The sequence below is a fragment of the Megascapheus bottae genome, chromosome 5, assembly GCF_031878675.1.
Source record: "Megascapheus bottae isolate mThoBot1 chromosome 5, mThoBot2.hap1, whole genome shotgun sequence".
Taxonomy (NCBI): Eukaryota; Metazoa; Chordata; class Mammalia; order Rodentia; family Geomyidae; genus Megascapheus; species Megascapheus bottae.
The window spans coordinates 77,113,093-77,138,398 of NC_143513.1; the positions used below are offsets into that span (position 1 = coordinate 77,113,093).

Sequence of the window (25,306 nt, forward strand, 5' to 3'; positions counted from 1 at the left end):
ACATCCCTGCCAGGGCCTCTGTGGCTTGGAATGCTCTGTCTGAGCAAATTCCATGCACATTCAGGATCCAAGACTAAGTTGTTTTCTTATGGTCTATTCCTACCGGTAGTCGTTCTCCCAGAAACAGCTACTGAGTTTGTTACCTGGCCCTGGAAATATCCCCAGCAATTTTTTATGGGATATCTTCTGTGTAATGAATGCTATTTAAAATACTATGTTTATGATACATAATGAAGCTAAAAATGTTGGTGAAAGTCAAGGTAGCTTTCATATCATTTGGGTGTTGACATATTTAAAAAGCTTGTAGGTCAGGAAAAGCATGGAGTATTCAAGAATTATTGGATAGTACTGCTTTTCTTGTCATGGTCTCAATAATTCTCAATTAAGAAGGTCTTCCTCTTTTTGTGAATGCTCATGCTCATTAATACAAATTTTAGAGTATTGAAAGATTTGGAAAAATGAAGAGATATAGAATTTTGACCAAATTCAGAGAAAAAATCATAATCTGTCCTGGCTTTTGTCCTAGCAATGTCACCAACTTCAGAAAGTAACACACAAGTCCAGAAAGGATGCTCCCGTGGGGAGCTTCCTTCTATTGTCATGTGAATAGGAATTGTGCTTCCTCACTCACATGTGGAATTTTCTGAAGGCGTCTTTAATCCTATGTCTCAAGTCACATGAGGATGAGAAAATGTATGACTTAGGACCTGGAAAAGGAAAGGAAGTCACTGAGTTGAGGCTCCAGGAGGAACGAGAGAACATTTGTGATAGAATAACAAGTACATAGGGCATGACAGGAAGAATCTTCACATACCAGGGAGCCCAGAAGTTCCTCTGTGGTGTATGAGGAGAAGGTGGGCTCACAAGTGGGTGTTAGATCAGGAAGAGCTGGGAACGAGTCAGGAGGAATTTCTATGATGCAGCCATGGAGACAGTTAGAAGGAGAATGTGACGATGTGAGGTGTGTCCAAAATCATCCCTGGGGATGAGTGGTCAGTGGGCCAGCAGGAGCGGAACAGGAGGCGGAGATTATCCTATGTCCTCAGTGGAGAAGCACGAGGTGGTGACGCGTAACAAGAGTAAAGGAACGTGAAGATGGGTTCTTAGCATTGGTCTTGATGTATTCTTGTGCAAATGGACTTTGTGCTGTGTTGGACATGAGTGTGTTCTGTGAGGCTGGTAGAACAAGAGCAGCTGTGTGTGGCCCCAGGAGAGCTCACCTCCTGCCCTCCCTGCCCTTCCCCTCTCAGCTGGGACTCTCAGGTCCTGGGCTTCACCTTCAACGACATGTTCATCCGCATCTCCACGCGCCTGCCCTCTCACTACGTCTATGGCTTTGGGGAAACCGAGCATACGGCCTTTAGGAGAGACTTGAACTGGCACACGTGGGGCATGTTTTCCAGAGACCAACCCCCGGGGGTAAGGAGGAGCACTTGGGGTCTCGGCTTAATTCCCTGGACCCGCACTGAGCGCCTCTGTGTATCATCCCCCTGATTGACATGTATTGTCACAATCGGATTCTGTCCTCCTGACCATTCCTCAAGCTCCTTTGTCACCATGTGTTTAAATTCCTTGATGGCCATTGTAGGTCCATGAGTTTTTGTGAATTCCCTTGTCAGGTGCAATGTCTTCTAACTCTGCCCACTTCTCCCCCATGCTTCTCAGTACAAGAAGAACTCGTATGGCGTCCACCCCTACTACATGGGCCTGGAGGAGGACGGCAGTGCCCACGGAGTCCTCCTGCTCAACAGCAATGCCATGGGTAGGCCAGCGCTGCTTCTTCCCACATCTGAGTGCTCAGGGCTCTTAGGTTATCTCAGGGGAATAATTTGTGACCTAGTGGCAGGGAAATCAACAATAACATGAGTGGTAGAGCATTTATTTACTGTTTGCCCTTTTGCTTATGTTCCTCTAGTAATGTGTAGTGAAATTAGTGAGTGGTATATTTCCGTCTGTAACAGTCACACAGGAATGCATAGCAACGCCAATAGAGTTCAAAACCCAGAGTCCATTCTTGCATGGAAGGCCCTGAGGAGCCAGGCATGCATGCAACTGGAATATCTTTGAAGTGATTGTTAGAACACTCTGGGGTTATGATGGTGTGAAAGATATTTGGGGTTTTATTTCTATTGAAGAAGGATAAATATTTGACTTAGAAAAAAACTTATGTAAAATAGATGCACCTGACATGATGTCTTCTTCAGTTAGTTGTAGTTTATTCATGAGTTTTACAATATATAAGTTGTTCTCACAGTGGGGTGGGAGGAGGATACTGTGTGAAAAGGACATAGAAAAGCAATATAATTCTTAAAGCTTCTGGAGAAATTTGCACTAAAATGGATATATAAAACTGAGAGCTGGTGGTCGGCCCAACCATTTAGAAAGCTGAAATTAGGAGAATCCTGGTTTCAAGCCAACCCAGGAAAAATAAGTTCCATCACAACGAAAGAAGCTGAGCACGAGATAAGCCAAGCAAAAAGCTGTGATTCAGAGCTTAGTTGTTGTACACCATCCCTAAAAGCATCAAGTCTTCAATAATAAAAAAGAATGTACTCTAATAGCAGAGTGACAAAATATTTAACATAATAATGTAATCGCAAAGGATTCCTGAATAGAACCTTACTTCCGTCTAAATTATTTCAGTCTGGGTGAGTTGAGTACAGAAGATGGTTTCTTCATAGCATGCAATGAAGGAGAGAGAAAACACGTTGATCAGATGTGCGTTCTTCCCATGTTGAGCTTTGCAGGCAGCTCAGCTCCCCTTTCCCTCTATTTTCAGATGTGACCTTCCAGCCCATGCCAGCCCTGACTTACCGCACCACAGGGGGAATTCTGGACTTTTATGTGTTCTTGGGGCCAACCCCAGAGCTTGTCACTCAGCAGTACACCGAGGTAGGTGGAAATGCATCTGTCCATTAAGTGCTTATGCAGAAATACTGGGTTCTAAATGGTATAATCACTTTTATACCTCTCACAGTTGTAATTACAATTGTTGACTGTTCTCAGAGATATGTATAGTATAAGAAGGGAAAAAGAACTATATCTAATAATCATTAGATTCTTTGCCTCTAAATATTGGAAGGGAGCAAAAGTACCCCTGGTCATCATGTATTTTGAATGATGGAGGTGGTGATGGTTTTGTTGATCGGGATGGTATTGTTTCTTGGTCTGATGATGGGAATGGTGTTTGGGCTGGTGAAGATGATGGTGACGGTGACTTTGATGATGTTCCTATCATTGATGATGGGGTGTGGAGTTATGGTTTTTGTGATGGTGATTGTGACTCTTCTGATAGGGCCTGATGGCTGCAGCGGTTACACTGTGAGGTGATGTTGGTGGTGATGGTTGAAGGGATTTGTCATTGTGATAGACATAACAGACATGGAGGAACTGCTGATTCTATTGCTTAGTCCATGTCAGAGCATATATGTCGTAACTTCCCATAGATGACCCATTCAGTTCTCATGGAATCTCTATGAGATGGACACTAAGATCAAACCCAACTCAGAGCTGAGGAAACAAGCACACTTGCCTCCTCAACTTTTCCCTACTTCTGGGCCTAACAGAGCATGTAGTGTATCAGTCCATGCACATTGCCTTGAATTTTGAGCTCCTCACTAATAATTGAGCCTGCATCTAGGAATGAGAACAAAAGCCAATTTTCTAGCTTCCTGAAGCCTGTGCTCTAATGTGGGAGCAGGCTTTTCCACATGGTATTCTAGTGCTGTGCTTCCTTCAAGTCCTGTCTGGATTTGCAGGTGTTGTTTGTCTAGACAGGGCACTGGCACTTCATGTTAAGAATTATTTTTTACTCAAATTTCCAGGTGATTGGTCGGCCTGTGATGGTGCCTTACTGGTCCCTGGGGTTCCAGCTGTGTCGCTATGGATATGAGAATGATGCTGAGATCTCAAGCTTGTATGATGACATGGTGGCTGCCCAGATCCCCTATGTATGTATGCTCGTGGTGTACACCACACTCTCTTCTCCTGGGGACCCTGCCTGTGTCTGGGACTCAACTTCTTTATGGGGTATTTGTGAGTTTCCAAAAGAACACGAAGTGCCTTCTCACATGATTCCACGATGACCTTGACGATGTCATGCAAATTATGTGAGGTGTTTGTGGCACTGGGAGATCAAGGAGAGAAAAAGGGATAGCCCACAGCCTTATCTCCTATGTCATGTTCCCTTCTATTTCTTTGAATATAAATTGAAGACATTTAGTCAAAAACCTGAATGCCGTAGGAATAAAGGATCCCTCAGTCATTAGGCTTAATTGAAATCAAATGAACAAAGATTCATGGAGCTCCTTGCACATGTAGGTAAGTATTCAATCAGTATTCTGTGGACACTGCAGCACAGTGCCATAAGCTCTTCGCCCCTCACCAGGGATCCTGTGATCATACACTTAGGACAAGAGCAATGTAGTCATCACAACTCACCGCAGAGCTTTATTTCATTTGTAATTATGTTCCGTTGGTTAAAATTGGTCCATCATGTAAGTATGTCCTATCATTGTTAGTGAGGAAGTTATGTTTGATTACTTAGAGTGAATATTTTAGAGTAATAACTTGTTTCTTTCTTTCTTTGTGCTTTGAATATACTTACTACATTTCTTGTAGTAGAACTACACAGTGAAAGTCTTTTTTAACTTGTTTTTCTCCTAACCACTGAATCTTGGGGAGCCACCATGTTCACTACATATATTATCAGTTTACCCAGTACTTTTTCATGCAGTGTGTTTGATTCCCTTTCTTTTTGTGATACTTGAGTTTCACAGTGGGATTTCTAGCTTGCTAGTTCCTGTAGCAGAGTCATGCTTCTAGTCCCTGTTTGAAGTAGTTATCCTGAAATAGTCCCACATTTTGCAGAGGCTAGCACCTGTACTGTAAACCTCCTATTTTACTCTTTCTATCATAGTTGAGATGATAGGTAGGCATCTCTTTGCCTTGCTTCTTTCACTGAAATGTTATCTCATAAACACTTTTGCTCTATCTGTCTAGGAATTGAATGATTCTTGATCTCCTGTGACAGCTGTGTACCATGGGGCCCAGGGAGTGACTGAGAAGTGTTTCAGTGAAATTTTTTTCTAAAGTTGGCCATGAACAGGCATGAGCCCTGTTCCAGTGGGTTTTACTAATACACAAAAGAGCCCCACTAAATAGATACTTGATCTACCTCTTCTTTCCAGTATGCATTTTTTACCTACTTTATGAGTGAGAATTTAGAAACACGTATATTTCTAGCTTTCAGTAGAAAACAAAGAACAGAGAAGCAGGGTTTGAGTCAGAAGGAAGGCCATGTGAAGTTGGGCATGGGTGGTAGAGAGTCGTTCCCATTGAAAGGTGGCCTCGAGTCCCCAGCTACCACTCCATCCCCTGTGCCCTCCCCCAGGACGTGCAGTACTCAGACATCGACTACATGGAGAGGCAGCTGGATTTCACCCTTAGCCCCAAGTTCACTGGGTTTCCCGCCCTCATCGACCGCATGAAGGCCGCTGGCATGCGGATCATCCTCATTCTGGTCAGTCCACGTGGCCCCTGTGGCCTCTGGGAGATGGAGGGGAGGTGGTGGGGAGGCCTTTGCTGTGTTTCCTTCCCTGTTCCACAAGGCGGGACTGAAGCTCCCTGGGAAAAGCCATTTACCAGTGTTCTCAGACACTTTACAGGTCATGGGGGATGGGAGGAAGGTCTTCTGGGATGTGGTGTGCTGTGTCTGTGGGCATTGCCTGCCTCTGTCCTTCCTCTGACTTGTGCTTTGGTGTCAGGACCCAGCCATTTCAGGCAATGAGACAGAGCCCTATCCTGCCTTCACTCGTGGAGAGGAGGATGATGTCTTCATCAAGTTTCCCAATGATGGAGGAATTGTCTGGGGCAAGGTAGGATGGAAGGTGATCCCCACACCTCAGCTGGGTGGGCACACTGCGGGTTTGTTCTCCATGTTGTTTTCCTTCCTTTCCATTCTGCTTTCATATTCTAATCAATATTTATGGATCCATGTAAAGGTTTTGTGGAATCCACTTTCCTGTGACCCAGTGCTTCCTAATGCATGAAGTGTCTACTCCCTAGAACTGTGGTTGGTGATGTCTTTGGCAATTCTCTTCATGGAAAAATGTCTGTTGCCTTTTTGTTGAACATTCTTCCCTCCATAGGTCTGGCCTGATTTCCCAAATGTTGTGGTGAACAACTCTCTGGACTGGGACATCCAAATAGAGGTAAAAGACCCTTTGTGTCAGGTGCAGTCAGGGTTACCTGCAAGTCAAGGCTTTGTTTGGTACACTAGACACATTAATCAGTGTGCTGATTGCTTTAGAGAAAGTAACATTTTTCTTGAAATGCAAATATATGTATTATTTTCCTTGGGTTATGCTTCAGAGATGCACAATTATTTGTAGTTTTAGGGAGCACAAGGCTGATTTTAATTGCAAAGCTTTAATAAAAGTAATACCTAGCTTCTGTATTAGCTTTTACTTTTTATTTTATTATCATTAAATGGTTTGCAAATGAGTTGTCATTTAGCAAAGTAGTTTTTGAATACAATGTATGTGGATTCCTGTCACCCTTTTCAGCAACGTCCCCAGCCTCTGACTTGCCCATTGCCCTTACTTTCCTAAATTTTGTAATATATATAAGGACTTAGTGCATTCTGCTTGTCTTTTCTTCATTCATTTACTCTCCTACTTACCTTTCCCTGAAAAATCCCCGTTTTTCTGGTGCTTATTAAATTGGGCTTTGTCTTTGTCTTTCAAAGGAATTACACTATTTGCTTTACTTTAAGTAGTTGTACAGAAGAAGTTCAATTTAATAGGTCAGTTTATAAGTACAATGCATTTTGGTCAGTGTCTCCCCTCCTACAATTCAGTATGAACAGGATGAAACAGAAAGAGCACGTTGGAGAATATGAGCATATTTTCACTGTGTGTATTGTTTAAGTTTACTGACCATTCTCTATGAATTTGCCGAATCATAAATGGCTTTAATTTCCTACTTGCATCTCCTAGAGGGTACAATCTTAACTTACAATCACTAATTGTTCCACTCTTCCTTTGTCATACCCATCCCATTTGTTTTTGATTTCACCTGAGCTGGGGCTCTGGGTTTCTAGTGGGTATTTCTCTTTGTCTAGTTCCCTTCTTTCCACTTTCATTCCTAGTGGCAAGCATCCCTGGGTGCCAATCCATGTACCATCTTGTGTACCCATTTCTCTGAGCCCAGGCCCCACCCCGCAGCTGTGTACCTTCCCTTCTGTGTGCTTATCTATTGCATCCTAGTGGACCCGCTAGATTTGTAGAACACCAGATCAAATGTTCTTTCCTGATGTTCTACATGTATTATTAGCGGTTGTTGGGTATTTGGTGGTTATAATACAAATGATTCATGCAGAGGAAATTGTTTACTTTTAGGGCTGAAATGTTCCATAACACAAAATAAGGAAAAAAACATATGCAGGTGTTCATGAAGTCAGTTATGTGCATGTTCTGAACCTCTAATCCCACAAGAGTATTCATTATCATCTAATTATTATGTAAGGTTCTAATCTAGACCCAATACCTGTATTCAGACCAACAAGAAGAAATTAAAGTAAGGTCCTTTCTCTTCAAACTCTGCCAGTGTTGTTAATGAGGGCACTGTGTCTTTGCGCAGTGCTTTGCTTATTGAGGGAAGATTACGAAAAGGGTAATTGCAAAAATGAGGAGATTGTTGAAACATTATTCCTAGGTCCATCTACAGTTTATGATAGAGAATTGTTTTACAATCAACTCTGAAACCTTAAGAATGGGCCAAACCATCAATGTCATGAGTATAATCTTCTGCCTCCCGTTCTTTTTTAGTGGGCTTCAACTGGATGAGTCTTCCCAACTTGATATGTGGGATGTCCAAATCACCAATCTGACTTGTGCCCTTTCTATCTGCATGGTCTTCCTGCAACTAGAAAGGTTATTCATTAATCCTAGGAAGAGATAGGGCAAGAGGAGGTTAGGGTGGGCTCTGAAGCAACAGGTGGAGACTTCAGTGTATTGGCTGATACCATGTATGTAGTTACAAAGAGGAAAGAAGGGTAGGCCTGTTTGCCACATGTGTGAAGGAATACAGTTTGTGTATCTTTCTTCATATTCCATGCTTTCTTGATGATCCCAGGACATTCAGTGCTGAAAGCACTGCTCAGTCTCCTCATGTCACTATCATGCAACACAGATCTTTTCTTGAGTTCAGTTGTTAGTAGTGAACAGTTTTCTGTCAAGTCTCTTCACGTTGGACAAATTGTGTGTGTGTGTGTTTTTCATAGCAATACAGAGCTTATGTGGCCTTCCCAGACTTTTTCCGGAACTCAACTGTCCTGTGGTGGAAGAGGGAAATGAAAGAGCTCCACACCAATCCACGGAGTCCAGATAAGAGCTTGAAGTTTGATGGCATGTGGATTGTGAGTGGAGGGTGCTTGACTGTGTACCTGTGGATAGATGTTGTGTGAACCTTAACGGGTGGTGGCATAGGGATGACTTTAGTGAAGATGGTGAGATCAGATGTGTTTAGTTAAGCAGCTTCAACATTCCTCCATGAAAACTTTGGGTATCTCAGAATATCCATGTTTCACCAGCTGTATGGCAGCTCAGTGTCCTCCATCATTGGTGGCAGCTGTGAAATTTGTGCTGTGAAATCTGATAGGTGATGCTTATTCATTGCTCAGAACTTTGCTGGGCCTTCAGGAGAATATTGATAACTCTCCAGGAAGTCATCCTGTAGGGCTCACTTGCTGGTTCCACCAATTGTTGCCTTAATGTGGTGATTCTCCCTGGACCCCATCAACAGGAGTTATAGAATGATGACTGTTTATCCACTGAGCTCTTATCTCTGAGTTGACACAATGCCTTGTCTTTACGATACACCATGTGTGTGTGTCTGACATTTCTAGGATATGAATGAACCTTCGAGCTTCGTGAACGGGGCGGTTCCTTCTGGCTGCAGGGATCCCACCCTGAACCATCCTCCCTACATACCACGTAAGGACGCGGGGCCTCCTCCACCTGCACATGGCTGGAAGGAGGATTTCTGAGCCACAGCCCCATCAGGAGGGCCTCGTGGTACTGTGACAGAAGCACTGCAGAGATGGTATCTTGGCGTGTGCAAGTTGCCGGAGCCTCTGGCAAATTTTCTTAAGTTGACCAGTAATCATTTGACAGTGGCAATGTCTCCAAAATAATTTTCCAGCTTTCTTTCTTGGTCCTTCAGGCTTGTGATGATTTACTCACAAGAACATCTCACTACTAACTCTTTTGATGGACTGGCTCTCTTTATCACAGTACTCATGGGCTGTGGAGTTATCCTTGTGCTTATGGCCTGACTCCTTCAGTTTTTCTATGACTTGTGTTAACTTCCATGGATTTTTGTGATAATTCTTCTGATCTGTTTTCTAAGATGTATGGCATTGTAGTTCTATTTATTTGACAGATTTGAATTTTACCAAATAGTTTATACAATATAAGTCTTGATGAGGACCTGATCCAAAATGAATTCTTGAGAACCATGCGTTCTTCTGATTGTCTTCACTTTTTCCAATCACCTTGATGTTGAAGATTCCCCAGGGCCCACTAGATTCTCAGAACACTGTTTCCTTGTCCCTGAGTAAGAGTGAGAGACACTAAGAAGGAGAGAGAGAGACAGAGAGAGAAAGACAGAGAGAGAGTGAGAGAAAGAGAGAGAGAGAGAGAGAGAGAGAGAGAGAGAGAGAAGCAGACACAGACAGAGACAGAGACAGACAGAGAGACAGAGACAGAGAGAGATAGAGAGAGGGGGGGAAACAGACAGACAGAAATCTGTAGATTTCAATGTAGCCTTAAGATTCAGGATTCAACCTTCAGAGAGGCAAGGGACTAAGTAAGTCTATTAGGGCTTTATTCACATTCTTCATTTTTCTCTTCAGATCTAGAGGCCAGGGACAGAGGCCTGAGCAGCAAAACCCTGTGCATGGAGAGCGAGCAGATCCTTCCCGACGGCTCCCGTGTGCGGCACTACGATGTCCACAACCTGTATGGCTGGTCCCAGACCAGACCCACCTATGAGTGAGTCCTGTCTCCTCCCTGCCCGGTATCCCCTGATGGGGAGAGCTGCCCTATTCTTCCCTCTGTCCTTGGTGGTTGGAGACATCCCCTCAGCTTCCTAGTTTCCACCCAAAATTAATTTTCTAGATCCACCCATGAAAAACATTCCAAGGGTGTTATTAACCCTGTAGCTGATCTGTGAAACTTGGAATAGTGTAGAGAGTTTAAAATGCTGCCTCAATAGTACTTGAAACACTTAGAGGTGGTCAGGGACTGACATACAGCTCTGGGGAAGGTTAAGAGACTAGAATGCTGCCCCCTTCCTCAGTGCTGAAAGGGCTAGACCCTGGAAGTCTAGAGGTAGATGAGAACTAGACCCTGGAAATCTAGAGGTAGGGATAGACCTTGGAAGTCTAGAGGTAGGGTGAGAGCTAGACCCTGGAAGTCTAGAGGTAGGGTGAGAACTAGACCCTGGAAGTCTAGAGGTAGGGTGAGAACTAGACCCTGGAAGTCTAGAGGTAGGGTGAGAACTAGACCCTGGAAGTCTAGAGGTAGGGTGAGAGCCAGACCCTGGAAGTCTAGAGGTAGGGTGAGAACTAGACCCTGGAAGTCTAGAGGAGGGTGAGAGCTAGACCTTGGAAGTGTAGAGGTAAGGTGAGAGCTAGACCCTGGAAATCTAGAGGTAGGGTGAGAGCTAGACCCTGGAAATCTAGAGGTAAGATGAAAGCTAGACCCTGGAAGTCTAGAGGTAGGGTGAGAGCTAGACCTTGGAAGTGTAGAGGTAAGGTGAAGACCCTGGAAATCTAGAGGTACGGTGAGAGCTAGACCCTGGAAATCTAGAGGTAGGATGAGAGCTAGACCTTGGAAATCTAGAGGTAGGATGAGAGCTAGAGCCTGGAAGTCTAGAGGTAAGGTGAGAGCTAGACCCCGAAAACCTAGAGGTAGGGTGAGAGCTAGACTCTGGAAGTCTAGAGGTAGGATGAGAGCTAGACCCTGGAAGTCTAGAGGTAGGGTGAGAGCTAGACCCCGAAAACCTAGAGGTAGGGTGAGAGCTAGACTCTGGAAGTCTAGAGGTAGGATGAGAGCTAGACCCTAGAAGTCTAGAGGTAGGGTGAGAACTAGACCCTGGAAGTCTAGAGGTGGGGTGAGAGCTAGACCTTGGAAGTGTAGAGGTAAGGTGAGAGCTAGACCCTGGAAATCTAGAGGTAGAGTGAGAGCTAGACCCTGGAAATCTAGAGGTAGGATGAGAGGTAGACCTTGGAAGTCTAGAAGTAGATGAGAGGTAGACCCTGGAAGTCTAGAGGTAGGGTGAGAGCTAGACTCCAAAAGCCTAGAGGTAGGGTGAGAGCTAGACCCTGGAAGTCTAGAGGTAGAGTGAGAGCTAGACCCTGGAAGTCTAGAGGTAGGGTAAGAGCTAGACCCTGGAAGCTAGGGAAAGTGGAACACATGTCTTGACTTTGCCTGGGTTGCAGTCTCCTTTCCCAAAACAACAAGGGAACCAGTGTTTCTCAGAAACTCTATTTTAGCTCCAATTATAATATTAGTATAGATAGTTTATTTTCTGCATGTGTCCATGGTAAACTTCCTGTTTGAAGTCAAATAAATATACTTGTGTGTGAGAACTCCCAGTGCCAAGTGCGTATTTGCCTTGGGTCTTCTCTTTCCTGCTGAATTTCTTTCTCTATCTTCTGTATCTTCTCATTTCTTCAGCTCTGGTATGCCATTGTGTTAGCTTGGGTTTAGGTTAGCAATGCAAATTTTCTCAGAATAAAGACGATTTCACAAAATTGAATATGAACAAGGATTTATTTTAGTCAAGCAGGATAAAGTAGAGAGAAACAACAAAAAAAGAAGGTGAGGGTAGGGGACAGTCATTCTGTTCTCATGCAGGATATTACAGGTAAAGACTCAAAATGTCCGTTCTCTGCTTTTGCCTTTATTCTTTCTGAGCAGGGGAATTCCTCCTCATCGTGTGGTCTGACCACCCCTAAACATTAGATGATGGCGGCCAAGATACAAAATCTAAAACTCTAAAGATCTAAAATATAAACGTGCCGTCAAGTATACCTAAAATGCAGGAACAAGACCTAAGTTGAAGGGCTTTCTTTTCCCAGTTAGACTTTATTTTTCTGTCTCTATCTGTATATGAGTTTGTGGGTTTTTATTTTTCTTTTTTCTTTTTTTTTTTTTTTTTTTACCATTTTTAAGGAAGGGTCAGAAGGCAGAGCTGTTATGGGAATCCCCATCAGCCAGAAAGACCTTCTTTTTTTTTTTTTACCAGTCTTGGGCTTGGGCTCAGGGCTTGAGCACTGTCCTTGGACTTTCTCAAGGCAAGCACTCTACCACTTGAGCCTCAGCACCACTTCCGGCTTTTTGCTATGTATGTGGAGCACCGAGGAATTGAACCCGGGTCTTCATGCATGCTAGGCAGGCACTCTACCACTAGGCCAAACTCCCAGCCCCCCAGAAAGACCTTCTTCCAGGTCCTGAATCCCTCCTAGTCAGGCATCAAGCACATTGTCCAGGCCCAAGGTCTCTGGGGAAGGATCTGTGGCCTCTCCTTTATACTACTATAGAAAACTAACTGTTGCATAAGATTAAATAATCATTTTATATTTTACACCATTTCAATGATTATTGCATAATCAGTTTCTCATAGAGTACTGTGGATTGATAATCTCTGTCAAACAGGGAAACCATATTCTTTCCATTCAAGAGGAGCATTTTTAAAAATTGAGAGCTTGATACCAGTTGAAGTGAGGAAAGGGGATAGTGGGTGCTCTCTAGCCTTTCTGCTCCTGCTCTGGCCTCAGTTCTCCCCTGCTCCCTCCAACCAGGGCCGTGCAGGAGGCCACAGGACAGAGAGGCATCGTCATCACCCGCTCCACATTCCCTTCCTCTGGACGCTGGGCAGGACACTGGCTGGGAGACAACACAGCTGCTTGGGACCAGCTGAAGAAGTCTATCATTGGTGTGTGGTCTTTGCTCCCAGAGGGCTCTGCCCCTCCCCTAGGGCAGGGGACTAGAACCCTTGAAGAGGGAGGAGGAGGAGGCAGGTCCTGGGAGTCTGGCCTGACACAGCTGTGGTTCTCCTTGCAGGCATGATGGAGTTCAGCCTCTTTGGCATATCCTATGTAAGTGACCTTTGGCTCTTCTTGATCCCCATGGAGGTGGTGGGATGTCTGAAAATGTGCAAGAGGCTGGGTTTGTTCTGTCTTGTTTCAGACAGGGGCAGATATCTGTGGGTTCTTTCAAGATGCACAGTATGAGATGTGTGCTCGCTGGATGCAGCTGGGGGCCTTTTACCCCTTCTCCAGGAACCACAACACCATCGGGACCAGGGTGAGGCCATCTGTTCCCCCTTCCTTGTTTTGTGGCACCTGACCACAGCCAGCAGTCTTGAGACACAGCTCTTGCGGTGTGTGAGGTCTGGAGACACTCTCCAAGTGCTCATCACTCACAGTCCTCAGCACTGAGCAGATGATTCCTTCCTTTAGAGGAAATTCTGTCCAGCCCAGTCCAGGGAAGCATATATCATGGGGAAGAGAGAGTTTGGAGAGCCCCTCACTATTCACAGTGTTCTCTTAAGAAGTGGCATTCATAATTTTCTTTTGATGTGCATGGTTGATCAGAAATGAATTCCAGCCATGAATTCCTTAAGGCCCATCAGTTTCCCACAGTAAGTGCAGAATGTCCTTCTTTGTGTCCTTTAGAGACAAGACCCCGTGTCCTGGGATGCTGCATTTGTGAAACTCTCCAGAAGCGTCCTAGAGACCAGATACACCCTGTTACCATATCTCTACACCCTGATGCACAAGGCCAACACGGAGGGCGTCACTGTGGTGCGGCCTCTCCTCCACGAGTGAGTGTCTAGCAGCAATCCTGCTGAGTACTGGGCAATGTGAAGATCTGTAGGTGATACAAACAGGTCTTCCAACCTGGAAATACGCTATTTTCTGTTGGTATACCTACAGGCAGAGACTATAACAGCGTGCTTATCTCAGAAAATGTCATGGATGAAAGATTGCTCCTTCAGTAGATAAGTGTTTGAAAGATAAAATGCATCACAGAAAAGTTTATCTTTCATGTAGTCATATAAGATCCTTTTACCTTTTGTTACCTTCCTTTCAGCTGGGTTATGCCGATCCAGACTAAAATATGTTGTGATTATGAAGTAAGGCATTCCAGGGACAGATCATAATGATGACACCAGCCTTGTATTGAAAATATGCAATCATGTAAACTTCCTAGGAATACACTTAGCTAAGGAGGTGGATGGTGAAAATGATAAACCAGTGGAAAAAGAAACTGTAGCAAGTACTGGGCAATGGCAAGACCTTCCATGTTTATCCATAGACTGAAATAATTTTGTGCAAATGCCTTTTCTGCTACAAATAGCCTACATATTCAATGTAATACCCATGAAAATTTGAGGGACATCCTTCAGAGAAGTACCAAAAGCATCCTGAAAATTTATATGAAGGCATAAAGGCCCCAAAAGAATCAAAGAAAGGCAAAATGAGGAATTCTGGAGACATCACAATATCTGGTTTGAATTGTCATATGGAACTATAGGAACACAAACACTTAGGGACAAACATATGAACAGATAGTTAGCCTTGGAATAGAATAGATGACCCAGAAAAGACAAGGCTCTAACAAATGGTGTTTGTAAAACTACATACGTACATGTAGAAAACTAAGAATAAATGCCTATCAAACAATATAAAAATAAGTTCTAAATGCATGAGAGATCTTATCGTAAGACCTGAAATTATGATACTACTACAGAAAAACCTAGCAAAAAGACTTGAAAATATAGGACTATAGGAAAATATAGTTGGGCATGGTGGTCTATGCCTGCAATTCCAGCTACATGGAAGGCAGAAATAAGAGAATTTGGAGAGTACAGAATGAAATTATGTTATTAGCCAGAAAATGGATGGAATTGGAGATCAACAAGTAAAATACGCCAATTTCAGAAAGAGTAATACTGCATATTTTTTCTCATAGGAAATTATAGTCCTAGGCTGGGATGTAGCTCAGTGGCAAAGAATTTGCCTAGCTAGTGTGACATTCTGGGTTTGATCCCCAGTACCAAAAAATTAAAACAAAAATACAGTTAAATTATAATCCTAAAAAAATGACAATTTTAAAAGGGTGATTGCTGAGGGTTGGCAAACCAGCAAGAAGGCTAGGGGATAAAAGGCAAGTAAATATGATTGCTTTGTAAGACTGTATTTAAATGTAATAATAAAACCACTAAAATGGTAAGAGAAAGGAGGATAGGAAGTGTATGTAAGGAAATACTGCAACAAAACATGTTTGTACAATTAATAAGTGAATAAATAAATACTATAAGGAACTATGGAGAAACTTTGTGTGAGAAAATGTCTAAAATATTGCTGAGACTGGAGGCCTGTGATCTATAGAAAGCAGAGGGGATCTGACCCTCATGAACTGGGGAGTAAGATGGCAGAGGCAGAGGCCTCAGCTTGAGCATTGTACCAGGCATGGTGGAGCTGATGGTGACACCTTCATGCTCTTTTCCAGGTTCGTGTCTGACCGGGAGACCTGGGATATTGACAGTCAGTTCCTGCTGGGCCCAGCCTTCCTGGTCAGCCCTGTCCTGGAGCCTGTGAGTGTGGGGGCCTGAGATGGGATAAAGGTGCCATCTGTGAGGCTGGAAGACTGTGGATGATCCTGGGACATGGCGTCTTATTCTCCCTTTGTCTCTCCCTTCCTGAGCAGAAGTCCATCCCTTAGTCTAGCCTACTTAATATGTCAGCCTATGAATTCTAGGTTACAGAATGGTCAAGAAGAATAATTACTCTTCTGATATGTTTGATGCTGTCTCTTCACTAAAACAAGAAGAGGGTGGGGCAGTAACGAATGAATTCACCCCAAGAGCTCCCACAAGATCAGCTTGCAGCAAAGGGGTCATGTGGAACCACTAGCTAGCCCCCTCTTCCTTCCAGACTCTGTGTGACTGACAGCAGACACCATTTCTTTTCTTCTGTGAATGACTGATGAATGATCTGACTAACATGCTCCAATGATACCTCAAGTCTTTCTGTACTTGCACAATTTTTTTCTTCAATATTTCTTCCAACTTTGTCTCTTTAGAGAGAGAGGGGTCCATCTACAGCAAATATTGGTTCTTTTTCCTGTACCCCCAAAGGGCTTTATTCAAGAAAGCATTTGTGCCAGGCAGGAGAGTTCCTGTTTGTGAAGAGGGAGGGAAGGATCTTCCCCAACCTTGCTGATCCCAGGAGAGCAGACGCCCAGGCTCCAATTCCACTACTGCTCTAGGGCCCCTTCCTTGTGCAGATTGCTTGATCTATATTGGGTAAAAGTGCCCAAACACACTTCCTATTTGTGTTTAATTTCAGAATGCCAGAAATGTGACAGCATATTTCCCTAGAGCCCGCTGGTATGATTTCTACACGGTAAGCTTGAGTAAATTTATACAGCCCAGGGAAATGGTAGAATACAAGTGTTTTTGTTGTCATAGAACTCAGATCAAATGTTGATTCTGGACAATTTGTGGTCTTGGAAAAGTCAGTCTACACATGTAGACTGAGGATTCTCACCTTGTGTGGAATGAGACTGTACTCCTGTAGGAAGTGCTATGCAATAACACAGTATACATGTCTCTGTGCCTGGAATGTCATAGGTGCTCCTTACAGAGGGGCTTCTAACTCTCCACTCTCAGCCATCACTGTAAGATACATGAACAGACTCTTACCAGCTTGAAATTGTGCTACAGCATGGTGTTTGACTGTGTCTCCTGTTGAGGTAGGGGCTAAGATTTCAAGCCTGTGCATCCCATGTGATTTTGTTCTTGAGGCATCCAAAGAAGCTCTCTCTTGGGCCTTGGAGGACAGGGCTTTAGAAAGCCACTTGGAGTGGTCTCTTGAGGGACAGGGTAGTGACAGGAATTGCTGTTGGAGAGCAGGCAGAGTTTGTGCAAACCCTTGTCCTTCAAAAGATTGTAATGGGATTAAATGCAAGCTGGGTATGGTGTCCTCTGCCTTATCCCCAATCACTCCCCACTGAGTGTTATATGTAACGACGCTGCTCTGTGCTTGTCAGCCAGGCCTAGGTCTTTTGAGGAGGGAAAAGCCAATATTTGCTTGTTTTTAGTTGTTGTTTTGGTTTGCATTGGTGGCACTGGGTATTTGAACTTGGGCACACAGGCTTGCAAGGCACATGCTCTACCACACGAGCCATACTTCATGTCCTTTTTACCTTGTTTGATTTCAAGGTAGGGTATCCCAGCCCAAACCAAAATCTATTTATGCCACTTAAGTAGCTGGGGTTATAGAACTCAGAGACATGTTCAACTTCTTAGTTGATATAGGGAGTCTCACAGAGATGTTGAGTGATTTGACTTCACTCCAAATGTATTTCTTCCTACCTCTGCCTCCTAGCACCTTGGAGCTAATCAGCACAAACCACCAGGCCTGATCAGCTTTCTTAAGGTCTCCACACATGGTCTTGAGTTTGCACAGTGTCCATCTTGTTCCCTGTTGTCGGTCCTTCTGAGTGTGTCGTGGCTTCTGGTGCAGGGCCTGGCGTAGGACTCGGAGCCTAGCACACATGGTTTAGAGAAGCACCCTACTGTAAGCCTGGCCTCGTACTTCCATGACTTGGAAAGTAAATGCCTCCTTAAGTTTTGTACCATAGGCATCTTGTTAGCTGCTTTTAATTCCTGCCTTGCCTGCTGCACAGTTCTTTGTTGAGCTGGGTGTTGAAACACTGCACATAGTCCTGGAATTTGCCATGTAATGAGGAGCTAAAATTTGTTTTATAAACATTACACATGAAAATCATGCCATGGACTTCATGAACAAAGCAAGTCAGTATAGAAGGAAATTTTGATACTAAATTTAAAAGATAATGGAATTAATAGAAAAATGTCTCTGTAATTAATTGATAACAAATTATGAGCATTTAGTCTTTGTGCTAGAGTGGAGATTGGTAAGTTATGTCCCACAGTCAAATATGTCTATCACTTGTTTTCTTATGTAAAGTTTTACTAGAACACATTCACATACATTTGTTTACTCATCATTAATACCTACTCAGTATTTCTAAAGAGCACTTATCGAATGAAGCTTTTGGATTCTGGGGGGAGTTGGCAGTGATTGACTACAGAGTTTTGGTGGTCACAGTGTCAGGAGATGAAATGATATACCATGTGGTGTGTAGATGCTAAGTATGCTGCTTGATACCAGGGGCAAAGCAGAGGACAGCCCCCAGCAAAGATTTGTGTGGCCTTAAATGCCAGGGATGTCGTCACACATCTCTGCTGTAGTTGAGAGAGAGTAGAAGATTGGTCACTTAGGATTTCTGTGCAGACTCAGCTGAGAGAACTTCTCCCACATTTTAGGCAATAGTGATGCAAACATAAGGCAGATGTACTCAAATCAAAATAAGGGTAAGCAAGTAGGATTTTCTCTGAGAAGTGGGAATGGCAGATGTTAGTTCATCAAGGGCATGGGAGTGAAGCAGGAAGGGAAATAGAGACTCAGTTAACTCTTGGTGAAAGAAAAGGTCTCGAATTGCTTTTGTGGCTTGTGTATAGGAACCATGAAGAAGTAAAGGTTTTCTGACTCCTTATCAGTGCTCTATGACTCAGAAACAAGTTATAGGGTGAGATATATGTCCTCATGGAGGACATGCTGCAGACATTCTTAAAAGGACAAGACTGCTTATATGACAAAGATTTCACCCAGCAACAGGTTGCAATGTCAGGAACCTGATGGTTCGTCTCGTTTACCATCCCTTCCTCCTGCGCACAGGGTGCTCAAATCAATGCAAGTGGACAGTGGAAGGTCCTGTCAGCGCCTCTGGACCACATCAATCTTCATGTGCGCGGGGGCCACATCCTGCCCTGGCAGGAGCCTGCACTGAACACACAGCTCAGGTGAGTGGAGGGACGGGCTCGGCTCTGCATGCGGGTTGCTCACTTACCCGTCACGAGTGTCCTCGGTCCCATAGACACTGCTCTCAAGGACAAAAGCAATTTTACTGAACACTTGTGTTATTTTGAATTTGTTTGCCTTTAAACCTTCCTCAACACTGCATTCTAAAAAATTATCAATTTACACATACATTCATGGAATTATAGGTCTCAGTAGATAGATTTAAAAGAGAAACAATAGGCAATTAGGAGATTAGGATTCATGATACCAGTTTTTTCAGGCGATCTCTTATTTGACCATCAAAAAACCTGTTACTAAAAAATAGCTGAATATGACAACTGACAGCTAGGACCAAGATCCCTCATAAAGAAGTATAAAGACTTCTTCATCTTTGTCTTCATAGTAATTGACAATGTTGTACCTCAAATAAGTGCTTGGTCTGGGCCTAGAACTGGGCCCATATACGGAGTCCTTGGAGATTTTCTTCAGCAAAGCGAGAGAGTGCTTTGATATGGGCACTGTGTTGTCCCCTCTCCATTTTTTTTTATTTCTGATTTTTATCTTTTAATTATTTACTTATTCTTTTATTGTTGGGGCAAGTATAGCAGGGTTACAATTACATTCATCAGGTAGTGGGTGCATTACTTCTGGCACCTGATACCCCTTCTCATGTTTTTGTCCCTGTTTCCTTCCTCCCACCCCTCCCAATCACCTTCCCTTCCCCTCTCTATTTTTTAAGCTCAGTGATTCAGCTACACAGACTGTACGTAGACGGATTCTGCTAGAAGCCACATCTGTCCATATCATTTCTAAAATCTTAGTCTCTTGCTCAGAGCTGCAGGTCAAAGCTGAAGCACTCAGGATCTTTCTCAGTAGAATCGACTGCATGCGCTTTAGGAAATAGATTATGAAGGGCAAGGATCGCATCTCTGGGGTTTTCCTCACAAAGGGGTTGGAGGAAACAAGTTGATTTGCTTTGATTCTTTTTTTAAGAATCTTATAGGAAAATCCCATTCATTCAGCCACAAATTCATTCATTCATGACACAGAGTCACGTGGCTACATGGGGACAGAACTCTGGCTAGGGGCATAATGTATCCAATGCTAGCATCCCATATTTATACAGGAAGCACTGTTTTTGTTCCTTTGTCTTTATAGAAACACTTGGCTAGTGAGTCTGGTCTAGTTTGTAGCTAACACCTCTTTTGCTTTACTACAGCCGCAAGAAATTTCTGGGCTTCAAGGTTGCCTTGGATAGTGAAGGAACAGCTGAAGGCTGGCTCTTCTGGGATGACGGGGAAAGCATTGGTGAGTAGGGGTTGCTTGAGATTTATGCCAGTCTACCGATGAGGTTCATGGCTTTGTTATTAACTTGATTTTTACACTGCCCGTGTTAAAACACTTTTGTTTAAAAAATATAATAATTTGTGGGGCCAGGAGTGTGGCCTAGTGGAAGAGTGCCTGCCTCACATGTACAAAGCCCTGGGTTCCATTCCTTGGTAATACACATACAGAAAAAGCCAGATGTGGTGCTGTGGCCCTGAGTTCAAGTCCCAGGACTGGTGAAAAGAAAAAAAAATATAGTAATTTGTTAGTTTAAATGTAGAACCATATTTTACATGAGCCTTATGCCTTATATAAGTTCATCCTGAACCTCTATTATTCAACATTTTTAAAGAATTTATTCACATTGATTTTTACATCATTTATTTATTTATTTATTTATTTTGCTGGTTGTAGGGCTTGAACTTGGGTCCTGAATGCTGTCCCTGAGTTTTATTGCCCAAGCCTGGAGCTTTACCACTTTGAGCCACAGTGTCTCTACAGGCTTTCTGGTGATTAACTGGATATGAGTCTCACAGATTTTCCTCCCCAGACTGGCTTTGAACTGCAGTCCTCAGATCTCAGTGTCCTGAGTAGCTAGGATTGCAGGTCTGAGCCACTAGTGCCTGGGTCAACTATTTTATGTTATTGTGGAATAAAATAGAATAAAAAAGGAAGTTTGTTGCTAGCTAAGATGACTTTCATATGATCTGTGACTAAAGTCGCTTTTTCATGTTATGTCTAGTTCATTGTCCTAGCAAGACAGCATCTCTCAGTTGAGCTGTTTATTGGGGGGAAATTCCCCTTACTTTACAGGCATTTGTAACCTTTCAGAGGAAGACTAATGTCCAAGGGCAGTGCCCAGGTCCTGAGGTCAAGCCCCAGGACTGGCAAAATAAGAAAAGAAAAGAGGAAGACTGAAATATAATTAGCTATGTAGATCAGTAGTATTCAGCAGAACTTTGTACAAGATGAGAATTGTCCCTCTTTTTGGTGTCTAATGCAGTAGTAGGCATAGGTGGCTATTGAGAGTTTAATCTATGACAAGGTCATATGAAGAACTCAAATAATTATCTTATTTAATTTTAAATTTTAAATTGACATTATTACATTTTTCTGGTGGCTACTGACATGGACAGAACAGTTCTAGAGGCACTAGGCCTGCAGTCACTGGGGAAATGGGAAATGGTGAGTTAAGGAGAAAGTTTAACACATAAAGGAAACAAAGTTACTCGGGTAGGGAGAAGATCAAGTTCCTGACCCTTCCACCTTCACTGGACTTGTGGAACTCCGCACTCACCCAGGCCCCATGCCATGCATGAATTAGTAGGGACCAAGAGGGGTTTCTTAAGTTCTCTGGAGATTGCATTTTAAGAGCAATCTGTTAAATACCTGTGGAGTCTTCATCCCCTGATGTACCAGTCTTGGTGTGTGTGTAAGTGACTACACCTGTGTGTAGTGGACACCTAAAATAAGGGATCCAAAAATTCACAGGGAACTGGGACAATGTTGGGTTGGTAGACCACAGGGCAAAGGGTCTTAATCAAGAGGGTTAGGAAACTTTTATAAGGCAACGATCAGAGATATACAGCCATCAGTCACTTCAGATGTTTTGTCAACTGAAGTTGGGTACAGAGTGTAAATTATTCTCCATGAGGAGAAATGAAAGCTGTGAAGATTAAAATGAGACAAAAATGATCTGTAATCTCTCAACTAAGACAAGTCCTCTATTAGCATTATCACCAGACTCAGGTTATACTTATCTTGTGTTTTTCAGATACCTATGGAAAGGAACAGTATTATTTGGCCCGCTTTTCTGCCAGCCAGGTAAGTATGATTGTCATCATGAAGTGAGGACAGAGTTCTCTGGGGTTAGTAGGATGCTGCATGTCATAAAAGCACAAAATATCACCTAGACAACATTCGCTGCTTGTCCTGTAATTCATATCCTTCCCTTCCACCAGACTTCAGATGGAGAATCCCTGTGCTCCCAGACGGTTTTCTGAGTCAGAACCCACATATGTCTCACCAGTCTGTTTCTGTATTGCCTAGCCCTTGCTCCTTTGTTGAATGGGATGCACATTCTGTCACTTCTCTATCTGTGGTACAAGTTTCTTGGGAGCAGAGACTGTCTGCTATTGATTTCAAAGCAATACTAGAGACCCTGCAGGTGCCCATGGGAACAAAGGGAATGGACGCTGGCAACAGAGAATTGGCACTGAAATCATAGACTGTAGTCTCGGGGGGCACAGGATGCTTATTTGAGGTTATCTCACCCAATCCTCTACATTTATGCCTAAAAAGAAGATGGGTGGGGAAATGAACTCATTTTGATATATTCTGTTTTGTTCTCTGACAGAATTCAATGCAGAGTGATGTCTTTGTCAACAAATACATCACTGGTACAAACCCTTTGTACCTGGGCTATATTGAAATCTGGGGAGTGGACATCTCTGTAACTACTGTGAACATCAACGTGAAAAACGTGAACACAGAAATAGACTTCCAATATGACTCTGCCACACAGGTTTGTGACCCCAGACAAGCCCGCTGTTATTTCCCAACCCAAGACAGGCATTCAATGCCCAAGCTGCCCTCTATTGGCAAACCCTTCCAAAGGTGAAGGAAACTTCATAATTTCTAATTGGAGGTATTTTTTTCTGTGTCTATCTTCGTCAGTGGAAAGTTCGAAACCAACTTCCCAAATAACCTCACCTGCCCTATTTTATCAACCACAAAACACAGTCACTTTAAAAGGATTGCCACTCAGAAAGAAAAAAAGGATTTCAAAGCTATGAAATAATTGTTTGGTATCACTAAATATTTCTTTTGTCAGCCATGGGGCTTGAACTCAGGGCCTGGATACTGTCCCTGAGCTCTTTCACTCAGGCTAGCTCTTTACCACTTTGAGCCACAGTACCATTTTCAGTTTTCTGACACTTGTCAGCCTGGTGGAAAATGCAACTGTCTTTCCAGTGTGCTTGCTTGTAGCTTTTGTTGTCTTTAATTTTCTTGGGTCTTTGAGGCAGCGTTTCACTACATAACCCAAGTTAGCTTTGAACTTATGACCTTCCTGCCTTAGCTTGCCAAACACTGGCATTGTAGGTGTGATCACAATACCTGGCTTTTTACTTTTTCTTTTCCTGAACAAAGCACTCTTTCTTAGACCTGAAACAGTGGTCTTCTTTATTTTTGTATTCTTAAAATTTTTACTTTCTCATATAATGATTTTCAACCAGTATTTCTAACTTTACTAAGAGTGAGTTCTTAAAAGATGTCTCCTTATTCTGTCAAACTGATCTACAGGCTAACATCTGCACACACGCAGTGAGACCTAGAAAAAGGTAGGGGTAGTAGATTAGGTAAATCTACTATCATTGAATTTGAAGAGAATTTAGAGAAGGAGGAAGTGTAAAGAGGGCTGAAGCTAGCTGAAGAAAGCTAATACTTCAGAAGAATAGAAGAGAGGGGATTTTCTCTGGCTTGTCAGTGCCGTTGTGTCTCTCAGTGGTTATGTTGCACTGGTGAGAGGCCTATCCTTGTTACTGAATAATCTCCATTCTGTAAGGAACTGGGACACTCCCTCCTCACCAGAGAGTGATGGGCAGCTGGAAGTGAGGATATGCCTTTGGAAAATAGTATGGGGTTATGTGGATTGTTGACCTGGGCCTGATTTACTGATTTGCAGGAAATTTCAAGCAAGTGCCTTATACTTTGTCTTTGATTTCTAACAGGTGTTAAGGATCAATGTGACCTATCACCATATCAACCTGTGTGACTTCATGTCATTGACATGGAGCAACTCCTCATAAAACTTTAGAGTAAGATACTGATAATAAGCATATCTGAAACTATTATTCTTTTTCATGGCTGCAACCTTGTGTGTTCTTAATTGGTCAGTACCCAATATGGACATAATATTTTATTGTTTTTATTTTATGTTTTATCTAAAATTCTTTGCCATGACATAGGCTGTAGGAAGGTATGGAAAATCAAGGGATTTCTGTAATGTCTCTACATGATGATTACATAATAGAGGTGATTTATCATAATTGCATTCACTGAAGCTAAAGTAGTTCCATAGTGAAATGTATGTGTGTGCGTGTGTGTATTGTTTGGCATTTGTGATTGTGGATGGCTCTCACTCTTGTGTTAAAGACACACCAGGAAATTTGCCATGGTGGTTCCTGCTCTGAAACTAACCAACAAAGTATCCAGAAAATAAATAAATAAACTTCTGCTCCTGAGGTGTATGCAGAGGAGGTTGATATGCTAAAGTATGAAAGGAGAGGAAGAAATGGCAAACACGGAAAAATGAGCAGGAAGACGTGAGATGACAGCAGATGAGGGAAAGGAGTTGTGTTCACGATGATCAGGATAGGCCAGCTCCCGTGAGACAAGAGGGTCTTGGGGAAGTCCTCAGCATCTGGGAATGAGATGAGAATGAGATCTGTGTGGAGAGTATGGATGTTAAAAAATTAATTTATATTCACACAAGTGTGCTTTGAAGTGTATGTCTTTTTGTTCTACCCTGCTAAATGTATGTGGCAACAGTTCCACAAACAAATGTAATTTATATGTCACAGAAAATAAAACTGAATTTGCAAGACATTTTGTAGATTGTAATCTTTTATTCATGGGAAATGTCACATCAGTTTTAAAGATTCTTCTAGTTCAACAAACACTGGCATGATAACTTTCCCAGTTGCTTTGGCTCCAGAGCTCCTGAAGTATAGTCCAGAAAGGGGATGATCAGATTTATTCTCATCCTTTTCCTCATATCTCTGCAATCTAGGACACATGAATCTCTTACATCAGGTAGAAAACAAAACAAGTCCTGCTTTTCATAATCACCCACGAATTTACCTTCACCAGAATTCTCCTTCCTTCATTCAGCTTTGAATTTGATCTTCAACATGGAAGACTCCCTCATACCTGAAGGTCTCAGCGTTTGTATTTGGGGGTATCTTAATCACCTCTAAATTTCCAAGAACAGATATGGGGAGACATGGGTCTGGT

General features: G+C 42.9%; 1 protein-coding gene across 1 annotated transcript in view; it reads left to right on the plus strand.

Annotated features, from left to right (window-relative positions):
* Nucleotides 1–24,898, plus strand: part of Mgam (maltase-glucoamylase) — a 139,952-nt gene extending 115,054 nt beyond the window's left edge. The window contains exons 97-117 of the mRNA XM_090333430.1: nt 1,251–1,419; nt 1,666–1,762; nt 2,780–2,892; nt 3,825–3,950; nt 5,393–5,521; nt 5,766–5,876; nt 6,150–6,212; nt 8,285–8,419; nt 8,909–8,996; nt 9,917–10,055; nt 12,872–13,005; nt 13,134–13,168; nt 13,260–13,376; nt 13,748–13,896; nt 15,588–15,672; nt 16,427–16,483; nt 18,842–18,966; nt 20,184–20,272; nt 22,065–22,114; nt 22,647–22,814; nt 24,022–24,898. Coding sequence (XP_090189556.1) covers nt 1,251–1,419; nt 1,666–1,762; nt 2,780–2,892; nt 3,825–3,950; nt 5,393–5,521; nt 5,766–5,876; nt 6,150–6,212; nt 8,285–8,419; nt 8,909–8,996; nt 9,917–10,055; nt 12,872–13,005; nt 13,134–13,168; nt 13,260–13,376; nt 13,748–13,896; nt 15,588–15,672; nt 16,427–16,483; nt 18,842–18,966; nt 20,184–20,272; nt 22,065–22,114; nt 22,647–22,814; nt 24,022–24,099 — 2,257 coding nt within the window. The 3' untranslated portion in view covers nt 24,100–24,898. The remainder of the gene's footprint in view (nt 1–1,250; nt 1,420–1,665; nt 1,763–2,779; nt 2,893–3,824; nt 3,951–5,392; nt 5,522–5,765; nt 5,877–6,149; nt 6,213–8,284; nt 8,420–8,908; nt 8,997–9,916; nt 10,056–12,871; nt 13,006–13,133; nt 13,169–13,259; nt 13,377–13,747; nt 13,897–15,587; nt 15,673–16,426; nt 16,484–18,841; nt 18,967–20,183; nt 20,273–22,064; nt 22,115–22,646; nt 22,815–24,021) is intronic.
* The last annotated feature ends 408 nt before the right edge of the window (nt 24,899–25,306 follow it).